At 52.0% G+C, this 19,747-nt stretch overlaps 1 protein-coding gene and 1 long non-coding RNA gene across 6 annotated transcripts; one reads left to right on the top strand and one right to left on the bottom strand.

Moving 5' to 3' along the window:
- Positions 1–124: 124 nt before the first annotated feature.
- EPHB6 (EPH receptor B6) lies at positions 125–15,508 on the bottom strand. Of its 5 annotated transcripts, none has more exons than XM_045577683.1 (18): positions 15,217–15,508; positions 14,738–14,931; positions 7,750–7,950; positions 7,371–7,435; positions 6,361–7,114; positions 5,276–5,431; positions 4,637–4,987; positions 4,424–4,548; positions 4,096–4,258; positions 3,500–3,623; positions 3,237–3,289; positions 2,934–3,053; positions 2,574–2,821; positions 2,158–2,331; positions 1,518–1,667; positions 828–1,021; positions 541–696; positions 125–435 (listed from the first exon to the last, which is right to left on the bottom strand). In XM_045577683.1, exons 3-18 carry the CDS (start codon positions 7,847–7,849, stop codon positions 327–329), a joined length of 3,042 nt encoding a protein of 1,013 aa, XP_045433639.1. In that variant the 5' UTR covers positions 7,850–7,950; positions 14,738–14,931; positions 15,217–15,508; the 3' UTR covers positions 125–326. The 5 variants fall into 5 exon arrangements, with proteins under 5 accessions (XP_045433639.1, XP_036284986.1, XP_045433645.1 ...); XM_036429093.2 differs by having other exon boundaries at positions 7,750–7,957; positions 14,750–14,931; XM_045577689.1 differs by having other exon boundaries at positions 14,738–14,898.
- Positions 15,509–15,780: 272 nt separating this feature from the next.
- Positions 15,781–17,267, top strand: LOC123651877. The gene is made up of 2 exons (XR_006740845.1): positions 15,781–15,921; positions 16,597–17,267. It is a non-coding gene; the product is annotated as an uncharacterized LOC123651877 (long non-coding RNA).
- Positions 17,268–19,747: the final 2,480 nt, after the last annotated feature.

Genomic DNA, 19,747 nt, shown 5'->3' with positions numbered 1-19,747 from the left:
AGTCTTGTCACCTTCTATCTTCCAATAAATTGTTCCCTACTCTGCTCCCTGCTGTGCAGTGCCACCTTGGGGAGGGAGTGCAGGGGGGCGGGGGGTTCCTTGCAGAGTGAGGCCTCACCACACCTCCAACTTGCAAAATCCCTTCTTTTCCCTTTTAATGTGGGGAAGGGACAGAGGGCAGGAGAAGGGAGCATCCTGAGGGTTGGGTTGAGTATACTGGGCACGAGAGGCCAAGATGAGACTGCTCATGTCTCCCACATCCCTCCTTGGGTCTGTGTCCCGGCTGTGTCCTAAGCATCGTTCAGTCACAGCTTCCTGCCAGGACCTCAGACCTCCACTGAGCCTGGCTGCCTCAGGTGCCGCTGCAGGAGCTGGATGTTGTGTAGCAGTTTCTTCTGGTGGCCAGCCAGGGTGATGCCCAGGGTAGGCAGGTCTCTGGTGGGGAAGGAGTGGATCAAAACTGAGCCAGCATCTCCAAGATATCAGGCACGACCCTGGCCTAGGGCCCAAAAGCTCCCCCACCCACCTCTCCCTGCTTACTCCAGGCTGAGCTGAGCCACATCATTGAAGGTGCAGAGGCCACCCCTGGAGAAGTTGTCCTGGTAACACTCCAGTCCAATGGCGGAAAGCCAGGCTTGAGGTGAATCCAGAGTAGGAAAGTCCAAGGACACAGGGTTCAGGAGGGCCTGGGATGGTCTAAGGGGGGGGGGGGGGGGGTGTAGGCAGGTCAAAGTCCCTTCTTCATCCTAGCCCCAGCTCCTCAGTTTTCTTTTTAGTTTGCATCGACCCTCCCTGGCTTTCCCAGGCTACAGTCCCAAGCTCCAGACCTGTCCCCAGAACTCCCGCCAGCCTGCAGAGTGTCTGGCTTGCGAATCATCTTGTCAAAGGCAGCCACTAACTGATCAAAGTGGGGACGCTGGGTACGGTCTTTCTGCCAAGTATCCAGCATAAGTAGATGTAGTCCAGGAGGACAGCCAGGAGGTGGAGGCAGCCGGAACTCCTGCTGTATTGCATTTAGCACCTGGGGATTAGAGGAAGAATATGGTGAGGGAAACTTGTAAGTGGAAAGAGTATATTGTTAAGTAAGGGGGTGGGCTGAGATCAGGTAGAGCATGAGGGTACATTGGTGAAGGAATTTAAAAATGCAGGAAGCAAAAGCCATGAAATCTTAGGGAGGGAATGGATCACAGAATGGAGGTCTTTAAAAAACTTTAAAAATATATTTTTTATTTTTTTTACAGAGAGGAAGGGGGAGGGATAGAGAGTCAGAAACATCGATGAGAAACATCAATCAGCTGCCTCCTACACACCTCCTACTGAGGATGTGCCTGCAACTGAGGTACATGCCCTTGACCAGAATTAAACCTGGGACCTTGCAGTCTGCAGCCGATGCTTTATTCACTGAGCTAAACCAGTTAGGGCCAGAATGGAGGTCTTAGAATGTGGGAGTTCCGTGAGGCTGGTGGTTGGGAAGAATCAGGGGTGGGGAAGCCTCAATGTCTGGGTCAAGAGCTCACCTCCTGGTCACTCATGTCCCAGTAGGGCCGTTCTCCATAACTCATCACTTCCCACATCACTATCCCGAAGCTCCAGACATCGCTGGATGTGGTATGTTTTCCATGCGCAATGACCTCTGGGGCTGCCCAGCGAAGCATACAACTTGGGCCCTGAGGGGTAGGGATAAAAGCACCAATAGCGATGATCACAACAGTCACATTTATTGAGCAACTACTCTGCGCTCGGACTGAGTCAAAAGTCTCACATCAAGCATCTCTCTTAATCCTCACAACTACCCTGCAGGGTAGATGCTACCTTCATTTTGTAGAGGCTGAGGCATCAAGCAATAAGAACTTGAGCAAAGTCACAGAGCTTAGGGTGGAGTGTTCAGAATTTGGGCCCAGCTGCTCTGACTTAGAATGCCTGTGCTCATTCGGGGAAAGGCAGGAAGGGATCCTAGGTTTCTGAGCTCTCCCACCTTCCCCTTCTCAAGCCCTGACATCCTTCAATGCCCCCTCTGCCCAGGCTTCTCTCCTGGAGGAAGCATAGGTGACCTTCATCCCTTCATACACAATGCTATGCCACCCAAGGTCCCCTCCCCAGGTTCTGGCTCATCCTCTGGCACCTGCTGAAGAATGCAGAGCCCCAGGCTGTTCTCACCTGAGGGCTCTGACCAAGCCTGGCCACTTTGCACACCAGGTGGCTATTCACCAGCACGCTGTGGGCAGAGAGCGCTCGGTGGATGAAGGCAAAGCTGGACAGGTACTGCATGGCGGCAGCCACTCCCCGCTGCATGGCCACCAGCTGCAGGCTGCTGAACTGGCCCTCCCGCTGCTGGGGAGGGCGGGGGGAGCAGAGGTCAGCAACTGCATGAGAGCCTCCACACGCGCACAGCAGACATTAGCATGAGCGGGTACAGAATTTAGGGAATCAGAAAACGGCCTGGGAATGAAGGCTGAAAACCCCTGAAGGTGGGTAGGAGGGAGCAAAGGTCTAGAGCTCTGCCCCTGGAACAGTCTAGAACTGTACACTTTCCCAGAACCCAGGGCCCTCCACCTTTCCCCAGGCCAACTGACCCTGAGGAAGCTGTCCAGGGGACCCAGCTCCATGAGCTCAGTCAGCACCATGAGGGGCCGGCTTTTGGTGACCACGCCCTCCAACCGGAGAATGTTGGGGTGCTGGAATTGGCCTAGCACCGCGGCCTGGCTGAGGAAGGTCATCTGCAGGCTCTCGGCACCTCCAGTCCACAGGGCCTGGATGGCCACTGCCTGCTCTCGCCTGCCCCTGGGCTGCAGCCGGCCCCGGCGCACTTCTCCGAAGGAGCCTGGGAGGAAGGGGGTAGAGACAGGTGTAGGTTGGGCAGCGGTCAAGGAAGGACCGCAGGCTCATGGTTAAAAAGAATCCCGCCAGGCCCACCCTCTCTGCTGCTGAAGTACCTGCCCCGATGACCTCTTCGATCTTGATATAGGTGGGGTCCACCTCCCGGGCAAATTCTCGGATGGCCTGGCAGGGGTCCTCGTATGTGGACGGGTCGATGTAATACTTCACCCCCAGCCCTGTAGGTGCGTGGGGTACGTTATGAGGGTGTGGTACCAGGCTAGACGGCTCACACACCGCAGGCATGCCCTGGTGCCCTCCACCTCAGGGGAGCCCACCTTGGCTGGTGTGCTCCTGGCCTGAGCTCCCAGCTCTTCATCTCTGCACCCCCCAGCTGGGCCCCATGCCCCCAAACCTCTCACCTGGGCTGCTATACTGCTGCAGTTGCTCCGTGTAGCCTGTTGCATGCCGCTTCCTGATGGTCAAACCAGAGCCCTGGAATGACACTCCTTCTCCTCCCCCTTCCCCCACACAGGCTGCTGGCTAGCCTGAGACAGGTCCTTCCCTCCCACCTCTGCATGGGACCCAAGAGAGAGCTGGGCGTGGGGGTTTCTGTAGTGGGCTTGGGCCTCCAGCGCTGAGGGTAAGGCAGAGTGGTGGTGGGGACACGGTGAGGGGGGCTCACCTCTGGAAGACAACAGCCAGCACGGTGATGGCAGCCAGCAGGAGGAAGGCCAAGGCCCCCAGGATGGACCCAATCACCAAGGAGAGTCTTTCCGGAAGCTGGGCGGACAGCTCACCTGAGGAACCAGTGGCCCATGTTCATAGGAGATCAAGGCCTCACTTGAATATACACCCACACTCACCCACACCTACCCACACTCGCCCACTCACACACCCACATCCACCCACACCCTCACACACCCATACCCACCACTCATATACTCACACCCACCCACTCACTCCCCCACACACTCCCACATTCACCCATACACACCCACCCACACCCACCCACATTCACCCATACTCACCCACTCACACACCCACCACATCCACCCATACCCACACCCACCCACACCCACCCACACACACTACACCCCCCCCCCACACACACACACACACACTCACCCACACACACCCACACCCATACCCAACCAAACCCATCCACAGAGCCAAAGATCGGAGTTCAGCCAGGAACTCCCCTCACAGCCTTTGGCCTGCAGGGCCCTGGCCGCTCCTCACTCACTACCCCTGGTGCCTTCCACCCAGGCTTCCTCTCACCTTGGGGCAGCGTCTGGAAATAGACCTTGCCTCCGAAGGGGCCATGGCCCGCAGCTGTCCGAGCCCGAACCTGGAAGCCGTAGATGTGGCCGGGGCTCAGCTGGGTCACGGTTGCTGTGTTGGTCTCGCTGGTCAGGGTGAAGGAGTGGGATTCATCTTCTGCCTGGGGGTGACAGCCACTCACTCCCTGTCTGCCAGTCTCAGCTCCCCAAGGCCTCAGGCTCCTCCCACTTTCCTCAGGGCTCCTGGGCACCCAGAACCCCCACCCCCACCCCACCCCCACCTCATCTCCCTACCCCATCTACTGGGATGCCCCAGGAGCTCCCACCTGGTCGTAGTAGCGCAGCTGATAGTCCAGAATGTTCCCGTTGGTCTGGTCCGGCTGCGGCCAGGACACAGTGATGCTGTCCGAGGCCCTGCTCACCTGGTGCATCACCGGGACTGCGGAGGGCACTGGGGAGGGGAGTCAGGAAGCGGAAAGCGGGGGTCGGGGAGGCGCTCTGAAGAGGCGAAGCCAGGCCTTCGGGAGGAAAAGGCTCACCTGCGTGGCTGGTGCTGACGTTAATGGATGCGGCCTGGGGCGGGTCAGGGCTGAGCTCTGAGACTCCGTTGACGGCCTGCACCTCCAGGATGTAGGGCACGTGTGCCCGGAGCCCCCCGACTAACACCCGGCTCTCGGTCAGGCCCCTCTGGCGGGGGTCGAAGTGCACCTCGTCCCCGCAGCGGTGACAGGCGCCCCCGCGGCCGGGCTCCCCGGGGCTCCCGCACTCCTTGCACACCACGTTGAAGAGCAGGTCCCCGCGCCCCCCGAGCTCCTGGGGCAGGCGCCAGTGCAGCATCAGCGCTGAGCCCTGCACCTCGAACCAAAGCTCCCGGGGAGCCGAGGGAGGGCCTGGGCACCGGAAGGGGCGGAAAGGGACACAGAAGGCAGTGATTGAGTGTCATCCAGGGGCGGAGACACACAGCACAGGGTGGAGCCAAAATGCAGAGGCAGGAGGTGGACCAGGTGGGATGGGCAGGGAGAGAGACAGGTGAGGCAGGTAGGGGAGGAAGCCAAGGACACAGGAGAAAGAGAAGTCACTGCCAATGCACAACCGCCCCACCTGCCACCCTTGATCACCCTCTTCCCACCCCACTCCCTGTCCTGTTTCTACCTCTGGGATAGACGGGGGGGACTTACCAGTGCAGGGGGCCTGTGGGGGGTCAGAACTGGCCCGAAAGAAACCCTCAAGGCAGGGACAAATGGGGGCTGCGAGCTCAGAGGCATGGCTGCGGGCAGGGCACGGGGAGCAGGGGCTGTTCCCGGCCAAGGCCTTGTAGGACCCCGCTGGGCAGGCTGAGGAACAGAGAGAAGAGTGGAGTCTTCTGCTCACTTAGTACCTCGCCCTCCGGAGCCCTCCATACCGGGCTGGTTCCTCCTTTCTCCTGGATGGAACCCCCAGCTCTCGGCCCCCTCTTTCCCTCCCTCAGGCAGAGATTATTTCTGCCACTTAACTGGGGTGGAATCGCATTTCCACTGATGGAAACAGTGAGGTGGGCGGGGGTTATGGGCAGGCCAAGCATAGGCGTCTGCAGGCTGATTGCATAACCTCCCTCCGCAGAGTCTCTCGCAACCTCCACCTGTGGCAGAATCACTCTCCTCTTCCTCAGCTGGGATTCACTGCTTCCCACCTATATCCTGGCCACCTGGACCTGAGATGAGCCCACCCCAAATACAAGGCAAAATCGGACAAAGGACCCCATCCTAAGATAACCCAGGAGTTCAACTCCTTCTGATTACCATCACTTCTCAGGCCCGCACCTGTAGGAGCTTCACAATGGCTGTGGAAGTCTCCAGAAGGTGCTGAAAATTTCATGCCCAAATCGGTTTGGCTCAGTGAATAGAGCATCTGCCTGCGGACCGAGAGGTCCCAGGTTCAATTCTAGTCAGGGGCATGTACCTTGGTTGCGGGCAAATCCCCAGTAGAGGGTGTGCAGGAGGCAGCTGATGGATGTTTCTCTCTCATCAATGTTCCTGACTCTCTATCCCTCTCTCTCCCTTCCTCTTTGTAAAAGATCAATAAGATATATTTTAAAAAGTTTGTCAGATGAGTGGATGAGAGTTCGTTTGTATGCTTTAGGAAATAAAAAGGAGTCCTTCCCTCAGGTAGCTTAATCCTAACCTTTGGGGGGACACAATGAAGTTGGGAGGTGTTCAGGAAAGGAGCTGAAAGGTCGGGGCAGGTGGGGAGATCTTGGACAAGCATGTGGGGGCTAGGGCCTCACCTTGGCAGGCCTTGTCTCCATGTGCAGGCTGGTACCCGGGTTGGCAGCGGCAGCCTCCGACTGCGACCATCCACTTGCCCTCTCCATTGCAATGCAGCCGGGGGGCATTGCCCCTGGCCTGGCCGCCACCTCCATCCTCCTCTGGCTCAGCGTGAGCCACACAGGTGCCCATGGCTGCCACCAGGGAGGCCCCCCCGGCCCCGCTGGCCTGGGTCTCAGGGAAAGAGGTGAAGGCACGGAGCACGGAGGGGCAGGCATGGTAGAAGAGCTTGATGGCCACGAGGGCCAGGCAAGCCCCGGTGTCCTGGAAGGCCACGTAGAAGCCTCGCTGGGTCAGGGGGCCGAAGCTCCGCTCTTTGACATTCAGCTGCAGCCCAGCCCTCGGCCCCGGCCCGTGGGGCTCCACTGCCCAGGCAGAGGGGGCAGGAAAGCTCTCGTCCGCTGCAATCGTGTCCACCTTGGTCCAGCGTTTGAGGTGCCAGGCTGAGGCACTGTCGGGGCCATCGGGCTCCTCCGCCTGGCGGTAGTACAGCGTGAAGGTCTCCCGGCAGGTGCCCCCCGCCACCCCTAGGCTGGAGCAAGCCCGCACGGAGAAGTGGAGCCGGATGTGTGCCCTCTGGGCACTGCGTCTCTCTACAAAGTGTGTCTGCAGCCAGTTGTCCTGCCCGGTGCCTGGCGGGGACCCTGCCACGTGACAGGCCTCAAAGGTCCGGGTCAGGCGTCGCTGGTCATCCAGAACGCTCACTTCGTCCCACTGCGGGGAGGAGAGGGCGGGGAGATGGGTGTTAGCAGCTCAGGGTTTGGAGGGTGCAGGAAGGGGGCATATCTCTTCCTCTGAGACTTAAAATTAACGACATGCAAAGCAGGGTAAAGGATGCCCCAAAGCCCCGCTCCTCAGGAGGGAAAAATATTACTCCATTAGTCCTACCCAAGGGTTCCTTCCTCAGTTCCACCCTCCAGGAAGAAGGGTGAGGGCAGAGCCGCAGGTTCAGAATGCAAGTGACACTCACCCCACCTGGTGGATAGGTGAGCCAGCCTATCTCAGACGTCTCTCCGCTGGTGTCCAGCAATACATCTGCCCAGAGATAAGAAGGGACAAGCAGTGGCCAAGGCTCCACCAACACAGCCTCCCTTTTTCTCCCCTCCCCAACCCCCCCCCTCCCAAGTCATTCCCAAGAATAAAAACAGAATCTCCCTTCCTGGTCCCTGTAATTCACTAGCAGGAGCACAGCTGACTGGGGAGCCTTTCTCTGAAACCCTCCCCACTCCTCACCACCCCCCTCTTAATGTTTTTGGTCTTTTTCTGCCTTCTCTGAATCTTTCCCATTTCCCAGGTGTGCTGGGTCTGTAATAGCAAGTGAGGGTTCTCTGGTACCCCCTCCCTCTTACCTTCCAGAGCCAGAACAGAGGACACCAGGAGCAGGACCCGGAGGCTGCACACCATGCCCGCCACTCGACTCCCTGACTGGGCAACACGCTCAGCAGCCATGGGGCAGCTTCGGGGCTCCCACCATTGCCCTGGCTGCCGCCCTGTGCCCAGGCAGGGCTGCTGCTTTGCAAGACTGGGGGCTGCGGCCAAACTTGCTTCCTAGGGAGACAGGACCAGAGAGGCGGGAAGGTAACTGCATTTCTTCATGATGGCCCAGGCTCCGAAGCTTTAGCTCTCACACTGAACCAGCACCCAGGACCTTGGGGTGAGAGCAGGACCTGACTCTCTCCTGAACTGTCTGGTGCCCGACCCACAGTCTTGGAGGGCTATGTGGCAGATGGCTCCTGTCCCCAATGACCTCCTTCCTCTTAGAGCACAAGGTAGTTAGTTCTGGGCCAATCTTAGTCTTTTCTTCTGGAAGGAGCTATTACAGTTCTTTCTCTTCATTTATTCTTATCTTCCTCCTTCTTCCAGCCTCCTTGTACTGTGAATTGGGAGATTCTTCTCATTAAAAGCAAGTGAGTTAAAAGCTACTCCTTCACTGGGGACACACAATCCCCCCTCTCCACACTCCCAACCCTTGTTAGACTCGGATATGCCAGGCATCTCAGAAAGGCAGTGAAGCAAGAGGGACCGCTGGAGGAGAGCTGTGGGGTATGAGGGGTGGGTGGGTGCCAGAACAGATGCACAGAGACACAGGAGTGAAGGCTGTCTAAGAAATGAGCCAGTATCCAGGAGGGGGAGAGCTATGGAGGCCTGGCATACTGAGGTCCCCTCTCCACAAGGGGAGAAAATTAATGCATGCCTTAAACATATGCAAAGATGCTTCTAGTTTACTCCCAATGAAAGGAAGGCGTGTTGAAATCACAGGGGCATACCATTCTGTCTTATGAGATTCATAATGCAGTGAGTTGGAGAAAGCATGGAAAGTGGGCTCTGTGAAAATTCCTGTGGGTAGGGGTTCAGGAATTTCGGAACAGTCTCTTGGAAGGACAATCGGTGATGTCTGCCTAGCAGCTTCGCTTCTATGAATCTGTCCTTCAGGAACCATATACTTGGATCTGTTTGCACAGATGTTCAAACAAGGATATTTATGGCAGAACTGTTTGTAAAGGAAAAGACTATAAAGTTACCATACATCATTAGAAAGATGGTTTATGGGGATGTAAAGTACAGCATGGGGAATGTAGTCAATAATATTGTAATAACTATGTATGGTGTCAGATGGGTACTAGACTCATCAAGAGATTACTTCATAAGGTATATAAATATCTAATTACGATGTTGTACACCTGGAACTAAGATGATATTATATATCAAATGTAATTGAAAAAAAAATTTTTAATTATGGCACAACCTTCAAGAAGAATAAGAGCTACTGTTTATGTACTGATATGGAAATAATTTCTAAGTGAAGGTCCAGTGAGGAACAGTATAAAGCATGCTCCTGGTTGGAAATGTAAAGATGTCCATATCCATGGGAGGTCCTTTATGATAAAGAGACAAAATGTAGGGAGAAAGCTGGAGCAAGGGAGACTCATACCTACTGTATTCCCTTTAAATTTTGTATTTAAAAAATCTTGTATGTATACTATCTTTTCAATAAATCATTGATTAAAATTCAATTTTTTAAAATCTGTATACTAGCTGTTTAGTAAAATGAATCAAAATAGCATGCATGCCCTCAAAATGAATGATTGTGTAATAAGAGGCCCTTTCATATAAAACGCCCTTGAGCCCTCAGAAGCATGCACTGCAGCCCACAAGCCCAGGACCCAGGGACATGACTGCTTCCAGGGTCACAGTGACAACAAACAGGCTCAGAATTCCCTGCTTCTTGGTCTAGAGATTAGTGGTGACCTATCTCTGTCCTCATGGCTCAGTCTCAAAAGGCCCTGAGTGGCATGGACAAGAGCAGCAGATCACATTTATTTCTGAGATGAAAACAGCCATGTTGCTCAAAAGGCACAGGACTGAGAGAGAAAGAAAAGAAGAACCAAGACGAAAGCCAATTGAAAGTTGAAACATGTGCCCTCCTGGATATTGGTGGCCCTGGGATCCACAGTGCTGTGGGAAACAACACATTTCACAACGATGCTAAATAAAACTATATTCAATTTTGATAAATATGATTTGATTTCTACAAATCTACTTTTTTTTCTTCTGGTAATGCTGGCTATACAGTAAGATGAAATCGTCAGTCTTATCTCCACGTTGTTACCATGAAAAGGCACTGTTTCTACATCTGTATGAGCTCATGGGTGGTGGGTACCAGCCAACCAGCATTGACATTTACCTAGAGAGTTCAACATAGTGCATATGGAGGCAATAAAGCATTTTCAAATCATCACATTGCACAGCTTAAACTTACACCATGTTACTGGTATATGTCAACTGTATTTCAGTAAAGTTGGGGGGAAACAAAGGTTCTTTGCCAATATTGTCGTAAATGCTACTAGAACCATGCACAAATTAAATGCATGCTTCCAAAGAGAACAGAGAGATCACAAAGTGAAAAGCATGGCCCCATCACCACAGGCTGTTTAATAACTGTCCTGAACTAATTCACAGGGAAGGCACACCCCCAAACTCTCAATGGCTTAACTGGAGACATGCCTGACTCACCAAAACCAACCAGAATCTGCCCAGATTCAGACAGTCTTTAGGAACACTCTTATCAAACACTGAAAATTCCTGCAGAACATCTTTAAACAATGAAGGCATTATGCCATTTGCCCAGCAGTTATTCTTTAAAATAGCCTCTTTCAGACAGAGCATGGATGGATTCTGGAATCTGTATAAAGAAGAAGCTAGAAGCACTGGGTCTTCCCAAACTGATAAACTAGATGAAGAATCATGGAGAAGGGATAAAAACACTTTAGATACATTGCAATGCTTTTTTTTTTTGGGGGGGGGGGGGCAGCAAAGAAAGAAAAGATGCAATGCAGATAATACCAGGCGTACCATATGGAACATTCTGGAAGATGGGGAATGGCAAAGGATTTGCAGTGATGACACACAATACAAATAACACAGTGGCTGTGGTTGTTGTGGGGTGTGCATGCATCGCTTTAGCAGGCATCGTAATGACAACATGCAGCTGGCCTCTCTCCAGAAATTCCAGAAAAGAACAAAAGCAATTATGAGCCATGTTAAAGCCACTCAGCTTCTGTCCTCAAAAGGAAGAAGAAAGGAAAGAATAAAATTGATTGTTACTTCAGTAATTTTTAAAAATTTTACTAAGAATAAAAATATTCATTAAAAATAAATGATTGAAGATAATAAAGTAACCAGAAGTGTAGTTTGTCTATTTGATCAGGACATCTTTTAGATTTGAATCCAAAAAATTGAAGATTATAAAGAGGTCTTTTTAGAAAGAAAAAAAAAAGTATATATGAGTGAGACTAGGCTGTTAGGTCAGTCTTGCTTATCAAAGGAACCAGATAAGTTCAAATCTTTTCATTTTTAATAGCCCAAAAGAATTGGAGTGCATCTCTATGGCCAAAATAAATAGAAGAAAGAAGAAACTTTATTAAGATATGAAAGCAATTGCTGTCAGTGAATTCCTACCACTGCAGATTCTTTTGAGACAGGTTCCAAACTCAGATGTAAGTGACAAGAACATGGAAGCTACAGGCACATGCCTGGAATACTAAACAAGCAAGACTTAGAACTTGGTTTTCAAATGGATGAGGACTTAGGACATCTTTCTGGTCCTCTTCCTTGTGGCCTGCTGGAGACTCCTCTACCCTCTCCAGCTAGTAAAAGGAATTGGCCAGTGTTCAGAATCCTCTAACACATGAAAGAGCAAAAAACTTATCCCAATCAGGAAAACTTTCAAATTTCAGATGTGTACGTGCTTTTAAAAATATCAAACACCAGAAGCAGCAGAAATATAGCTGTCAAATGATAGCTCAGAAATAGAGATGGATTAGGCAGTTTCCTGTGACAAAAAGTGCCTTCTGTAACTTCCCATTTTTTGTTTTTTCCTCTCAGCTCCTTTAATGGCTATATCACTTTGTACCTTTTTCATTTATATCCACAAGCCCACTTCATGTCTTTGGCTTACAAAAATATGACAGTTTCTTAGGCATCAAGATTGTATTTTGTTTCAGAAGCTGGCAAAGATTAAAGATGTGTAGAAGCTTAGCTTATAAATCAGAGCCTATGATTTCAGTTATCTATAAAACTGCAAGATTTAAACAGGATTAAGTCTGTAAGAATTTTTAAAGTATACTAAATGTGATAATATTATGAACAAACCAAGATGACTTAATATAGTTTATATAACTCAATCCACAAAGTAGATTTTTAAAAAATTAAATAATGTAAGTCAAATAAGTTTGGAAGAAGGTATGGCAGAAGATATATTGGGCCATTAAAATTGTTTATGGTAAGATAGGAATTGAGGGGAAGGCATTAACTTTGTATTACATATATTTGAATTGCTTTTCTTATTGTAGTGAGCATATCTTATTTTTATAAGTAAAGCAAGAATCCCATAATTAAAATCTAAACAAAAAGGGGAAGTAGTCATAAAACCTGGACTACTGTAGCTTATACTTATACTTAAGGAGGCCCGATACACAAAGATTCATGCAAGAATGGGCATACTTTCCCTGGCTGCGGCACCGCCTTAGCTCAGGCTGGAGCCACCTTTCTGCCTTCCCACACTGCCCAGAGGCACGGAGTTGCTGGGGCAGTGCAAAACATCTGTGTCATCACCATGGTGACAACACAAGCATCCCATCCCGCTTCCCCCCCAATTGGCATCTGTGTATGCAAATTAACCCACTATCTTTGGTGGGTTAATTTGCATACCCATTCCTGATTGGCTGGTGGGCATCACAAAGGTGCTGTCAATTTGCATATTTCTCTTTTATTAGTGTAGATTTTATCCTCCCTCCTTTTTACCCTCTAGGTTCCAAAATACCTAGAAATTTTCAACTACAAGAAGAAAGCAGAGATGGAGAGGCAGAAGGAGCTGGGAATGAATGAACAAAGAACTTTTATCCCTGGATTTTCTTTAAGCTTCTCCCCCAAGAAGTTCACATTGTTTCACTGATAACATAACACTTCTCTTACAGGATGTCAGAACTGTGACTTCAAAAGGAAAGAAGGGACCAGAGGGGACCGGACACTTGGGACATGCTCAGGGGACATTGCTGTATACTGAGCTCAGACAGAAACATGAAGCAAAACAGGCTGCAGGAGCTTGTGGGGTGAATGGTGATCCCAAGAGCAAAGGGACTAATGATTTCGTGTCTGGTGTGGTTGCTGAGCTGGTCCTCACACCTGTTAGCCACAGGGTCAGCGTAGGAGGGGTCAGCACACAGGCCCTGCCCTCTGTCCTCTTCAGCAGCTGTTTAAACGCCCAGGAAATTCCAGTATAATCCTTGCTCAGCTTAATGCTGCAGCCTCTCCCCTTTCATCTCTACCTTGGACCTGGTCTCAATCACCCTCTCTTCGAGCTCTGGCCTCCTGCCTTGTAAGGGATCCCATTGGCCTTTAAGGCAGCAGACAGTGAGAAGATGGCTGTCCTCCAGAGCTCCAGCCTCGCTGCCCTGGCTGGAGAAGCCAATTTGTGGATTACCTAGCAGAGGACAGTCCTGTGTCCTTTGAGGCCTCCAGCCCTGAGAATGTCCCCTAGAGCACGAAGACGCAGATGACTGTGCCTCCCACTGTGGAGCTGGGGGAGGCTCTTCAGATGCAGGCAGTGTCTGGATTTAGCCAGATGGCCACTTAGAATGAGCCTTTCTGGCTGTGCACTGACTGGGGACATGCATGGCTCTGGAAAAGAGCATAAGAGAGAGTGTTGGGGCAATGGTATGTGTGCACAGGGATGAGTAAGTGGAAATTGTGGCAGAAAGCACACGAGTGCCAGGATCAGTGCCTGTAAGAGCAAGTGTAAGGGAGTGTGTATGAGGTGAGATGGGTGTGGATGGTAGGTGCTGGGAGGTGTGCATGACAGTGTGTGTGTGTGTGTGTGTGTGTGTGTATGTGTGTGTGTGTGTGTACATGCCCATGAGTGCAGATGGGGCCTTCAGATGCCCATGAGCCCTAGTCTGCCTATGAACTGCTCTCTGCCCCAGGAGTTGCTTCTGTGGAAACATGTGGGCCGGGAGAGGGACATAAGCAGGGAAACAGAGAAAGGGAAACCAGAGATGGCCAATCCCCTTCCTCCCAGCTCTGCTCCTCCTTCCTTCCACCTAGTAAGGAGTGCAGTGTGGACACAGGGCCCAGCTCAGGAGATGGTGATGAGCTGGGAGAGAGAACAGCTGCCCCAGAGTAGGCATGGCCCTGCCCTTCCCATGTTCAGCCATGGCTGCCTGTTGCTCCCCAGCATCCTGGTGACACAGCTATCATTGCCAGCCATCTTCTTGCACACTAAATGAACCAAAAGACCCCAAGGGAGTCCTCACTGCCCTAGGCCACTAGGTAGGAACAGAGGAACCCTCGCCCTAATGTTCCTGTGACAAAAAAGGTCCTTTGCCCTGAAGCAGCCAAGTGGCCCCTCCGAACAGCTCTCAGTACGGCTCAATCCCCCAGTGTCCCATTACTTGGACAGTTTCCCACAGTCCACAGCCCCTTTCCCACTGAACCAGCATCTCCCCTTCCCGAGCCTGAGTCAAATTCCCCTGGCAGCGGAGGGCCTGGCCCAGGTTAACTGATTGGGAACAGGCCCAGCAGCTTTTCCCCATGGGCACTGCCAGGGACATTACAACATCTAGGCTAGGCTGGGCCCACGCCAACTCCCCCAGGGATGGGAGGAGAGAGGGTACCAGACAGCCAAGATCGGTGGGTGGTGGCCAGCCAGGCCAAGCTCCCAGACGGAAAGAGAGGGGGGCGGGGCTGGGGCAGCAGCAAGCAGTAGACTTTGGTGCCACTTGGGGTCTCTGGGCTGGGGAGCAGGAACCAAGCCTTAGCCATCGCAAGGCTTACCTATTGGTGGTGATTCCGTGGGTTGGGGAGCGGAGAGCTGTGGGGAGCTGGGGGCAGGTGTGGGATTAACCTCCTTGCTCCTCCCAGCTCCACCGGGATTGGAGAGATGCCACTGGAGGGGTGGGCAAACCTCTAGAAGGCTGGGAGCCCCGGCTCTGAGAGGACCCCTAAAGCAGGACCCCCAAGTGAGGGAGGAGAGTCTGCAAACACAGTGGGGATGGTAGTAGCAACTAGGGCGATGGGGGTGTCCATGAGGCTACTTAAGAGGGCAAGGGAGCCAGGTGGGCTAATTCCTCATCCCCTCGCGAACTTGGCTCTCGCCTAGGGAGTGGGACTCGGCACCCCCCCCCCCCCCCCCAGGAGGCCTCCCGAACATCTGCAGAGGCCCCGACTGAAGGGACCCTCTATTTTGCAAACCTTCATTCCCCTGTCCCCAGGCACGACTCCCACCCTCCACAACCGCCGACGACGACCCTGGGGCTTACCTTTCGCAGGCCGCAGGCTCCGCAGGTCCGGCCCCCCAAGGCCCGGCGTCCGCCCGGCGCCGCCCGCGCCTCCGCCCGGGTGCGTGGACCCCGCTCTCCGCGGCCCGGGTGCGCCCGCGCGCCGCGTCCCCGGGGCTCGGGGCAGCCGGGGGGCGGGCGCTGGCGGCGGGGCTGCTGCTCCGAGGGGGCGGGGGGCACCGGGGTTCGTGGCGGGAGGAGGGCCCAGTGGCGCTCGCTGTTGCCCAGCTGGGTCGCGGGTCCCGCCGCCCGCAGCTCCGCTCCCAAGAGGCGGCGGGAGCAGGCGCAGCCCAGCCCGCCCCTCCGCGTCCCTCCCAGCCAGGCCCGCCCCCCTCCGGCCCCGGAGGCCGCCCGCGCTCCCCTCTGCCCGGAGCCCAGCCCGCCCTCCCGGCCCGGCGGGGAGCGCGGGGAGCGCGGGGCGGAGGGACGTGGGCTGGGAGGGCGGCCCGCGCGAGGGGCCTGGCGGAGGCGGGGATCCGAGCACCTGGAAGATGCGTTCAAACCCCGGGGACAGAGGGGGACCGAAGGGGCCCGGGCCCCGGGAGATGGGGGGCGGGTGGAGGGGACGGGCAGGGAGGCAACCTGGGCAGACCGCCGTGCCCTCTCCCCTTCCCTGCTTCTCTGTTGCAACTCTAGGAACTAAACCCTAACCCCCCTGTCTCAGTTCCTGCTCAGGTTTGAACTCAGGTGGGCGTGATCTGAGGGAGGAAGAAAAGGAAAGGAAAAGCCGGGGGTGGAGGAAAAGACAAACAGAAATCTCAGAGGGTACAGGGTTTGGAGTGCCTAGGCAGCCAGGGAAGGGGCGCGTGGGCACGCATGTGCCTGGGATCCAGCCTTTGAATTCCTCTCCCTGCTTGTGACCCCGGATCGGGATCGTTGTCATGGTTGGGGCTTCACACTCTGCCCTCCCCAAAGGGCAGGGAAGCCTCGGTCTTATGGGAAGTCCTGAAGTCGGTTCCCGGCTTTGCAGGGCCGGGCAAGTCGCTACGCCTCTGGGTGCCGCCTCCCTTTGCCCGCTCCCCAGAGAGAACCGCCCCCAGGGGATGAGAAGCGATGGAAGGGACTCAGCGAGTTCTTGGCTGGAAGGGGTGAGGAACAGAGAGGTGTTCCCGCCCACCCCCTCGCCTCTGCCCAAACCCTGGGCAGCCATAGGGGTCTATTGTTTGGGTTCCGCAGCTCTACACTGGGGACCTCCGGCGAGGTGTTGCTACCACCTGCTGGTTTCTTCAAGGATCACAGGCACCTGGTGGAATTCGCTCTGGCCTTTTTTCTTCCCCCCCCCCCCCCCCCCCCCTCGTCATCCTGTCCCATATTATTCACCAAAAGTTCTTCTCGGTCAAGACACTTCTAAGTTTATTAAAGCACTAGTCGCAAATGGGCTGGTCCAAACTGGTGCTGAAGGAGCCGTCAGAAACCGAGGAAAATTGTGAAAGGGATCTGTGAGCCAACAAGCCCAATAAACAAAACAATGAGACTCATTAGGAGGCACCTGGGAGAAACAAACAGGCGTTAATGAATTGACTGAATGAGTGATAGAAGGGAAGATAAAGGTGGCTGAGCAAGTCCCCGCTTGGCGAGGCGGCGAGTGTTCACTCCCAATATCTGGAGTTAATTAATGAACCTAACGATGTGGGATGACTCTGCACTTGAATAATAAGTAATAAGCCCACTTGCACTGGTGCCTCTTGCACGCCTGCTTCTTCCCTTTGTTCTGAGACTCCTTGGTGGAGAATTGACTTCATTTCTGAATGTTATCTCCAAGGCTTTGACAGAATTTTGTGAAACGTGAATTTCCATTATATGTGGTTTTATGCAACTCATGATCCTTGATGTATTAACAATGTGACTGATTGCCAGGAAGCTATGGGCATATTGGAAACATTGTTTTAAAGCATGCAATTAAGTTATGTTCAAAAAATAAAAGCACTGACCAAACCAAAACATAGACATTACTTTATAAAACCCAGACCCTCCAGTAGTAATTTGCAACACATCATGTACTGACATTTTAGTAAAAATGGCTGTATTCCTTTCTTTTGTCTGACATGCCTTATTGTGTATACTGCCCATTAGGTGCCTATAACATGAAATTAAGTTTTTGTTGTCCAAGGCTTAATTAGTTATTTTTCTTCGGCTGATAAAATTTGAGAGGCATCCAGTTTTCAAAGAAAGCTACATTGTATTCTGGAGGTAAAGAGGTTTAAATTTGCAATTATAATTGGCCCTGTATCATACTTTCCTATGTTATCAAAGTGGGTTTGAAAGGTAGGTGGATAGCACAGAATGAATTAGTAAGTTATGCTGCTCTCTGCAGCTATTAAAAAGCCAAGTAATGAATTCCTTGTTCAGGTTGAACATAAATTTTTGGTACAATTTGTTCAGTAACTGGCACCTATTATGTACTTAGAAGTGTCAGAGAATAAGTAAATAAAATATAACAATATTGAAAGGCAGGACAAAGTTTGTGGCTCACAGAATTCATTGTCTTGGGATGCAACCACCTATAATGTAAATTTGGAGCCATAAAGAAGCTCATGTGCAGAAAAACTCCAGGTGGTTTGGGATATCTCTGATTGGTTCTGCTTCTTTTTTTCTTTCTTTTTTTCCTGTTTTTTGCCTCCTTGGGCTTTTCTCTTTCAGTATACATCCCTCCCCAGGGTGTGCAATTGCCTTCTTCCTTATTTCCCTTAAGAATGGCTAATGTAAGCTGATGTTATTATAAACATGAAACTTTATAAGTAACTTTAGTGATAAGCTTTCTAATAAAATGCAATAAAGGAATTTGCTAAGCCCCCAGATATCTCATTCCATAACATTCATTGTATCTTCAGATGTACAACCTCGCAGGGGTCCAGGCCTTTACCTAGGGCCTTTAGGCCATGCCTGACTTCCCAAAAGTTGGAGTCTGATCTTCAAGCATTTTGTCCAATAAAAGTGTTAGATGCTCATTTATACAAGAGAACGTTTTTGGTTTTTTTCTTCCTGTTTTGAAGCTTCTAGACTCTAGAAGCTAGAGCATATTCTAGTGTTCTCCTATAAGTACTGGTTTGTTTTGAAGACAAACTTAGTTTGCCTCTGATTTGTAGACCAATAGCGATTGATATCCTGGATGCTTGATGAACATGAGTGATCTTTGAATTGACCCAGGAGAGGCTACGTTTTGACATGACTTTAACCAAGCAATAAGGAAAAGACATTCGGAAGTATTAGTGCACAGAGAGACAGAGGAAAGCTCTTCTCTCATAACAGAATGTTTTATCAATTCAACATTGACAGTCAGCTGCATGTAACAAAAGTTGTACAACAGTGGTTTCAGCAAACTGAGTAACTTAGAACTGCTATGGAAGCCCAGGTCTGAGACTGAGGTTTCTGCTCTCCTTCTTTAGGGTGAGGCCTTGTTCCCTGGTTTTCAGCTTGTCAGCCAGAATTCCAGCTGTAATGTCTGTTAGGTTCACTCAAGAAAAAGGAGAGAGGCACAGAATATAGGACAAAGTTTCAGCTTAGTTGGCACCCTTTATTTTTTTATTTTTTTATTTTATTTTATTTTTTTAAGAGAGGAAGGGCTAGGGATAGAGAGCTAGAAACATCGATGAGAGAGAATCATCGACCAGCTGCCTCCTGCACACCCCGCATTGGGGATGTGCCCTCAACCAAGGTACATGCCCTTGACCAAAATTGAACCTGGGACCCTTCAGTCTGCAGGTTGACGCTCTATCCACTGAGCCAAACTGGTTTCTGCAGTTGGCACCCTTTAAAAAGCCTTTCTGGGAGCTCTACCCTGTGACATATCCTATCTAATAAAAGAGTAATGTGCAAATTAACCACCACATTCTGCTACACCCACAAGCCACGCCCACCATCCAATCAGGAATGAGTATGCATATTAACCAACCAAGATGACTCTGGCCACAGAGAGAGTAAGAGGCATGGGTTCTCCCCCCCCCCCCAGTGGAGGAAGCCAAGCTTTCTGCACATCCTGACAGGCACAGGACTCCACTCAAAGCTACAAAGTTTCAATTATAGAAGATAAATAAATCCCAACAAAAATGGTTGCAGCCATGGAGCAAGCAGGAGGCTTGGCTCTGCTCAAGGCTACAAAATTTCAATTGTAGAAATAAATAAATCCCAGATACCAGGCCCATTGCTTGGGTCCTCAGGTGGGGGGGGGGGGGGGCATGGCTGGCCTGAAAACCACCACAGGCCTCTCACCCAGCCCACCCCATGTCTGCCAAGGGAACTCACACCCTGATCCAGACACCCTTCAGGGCAAACTAGCTGGCCCCAACCCGGGCACCAGCCTCTGTCCTATCTAATAAAAGAGAAATATGCAAATTGACCATCACTCCAACACACAAGATAGCTGTGCCTATGTGGTCAAAGATCCTGCCCCTATGTGGACACAAGATGGCCACCATAAGATGGCCAGCAGGGGAGGGCAGTTGTGAGGGATCAGGCCTGCAAGGGAGGGCAGTTGGGGGTGATCAAGTCTTCAGGGGAGGGCAGTTAAGGGTGA

This window comes from Pipistrellus kuhlii, unplaced genomic scaffold, assembly GCF_014108245.1.
Source record: "Pipistrellus kuhlii isolate mPipKuh1 unplaced genomic scaffold, mPipKuh1.p scaffold_m20_p_10, whole genome shotgun sequence".
Classification (NCBI taxonomy): Eukaryota; Metazoa; Chordata; class Mammalia; order Chiroptera; family Vespertilionidae; genus Pipistrellus; species Pipistrellus kuhlii.
This window is presented reverse-complemented; position numbering and strand designations above follow the sequence as displayed.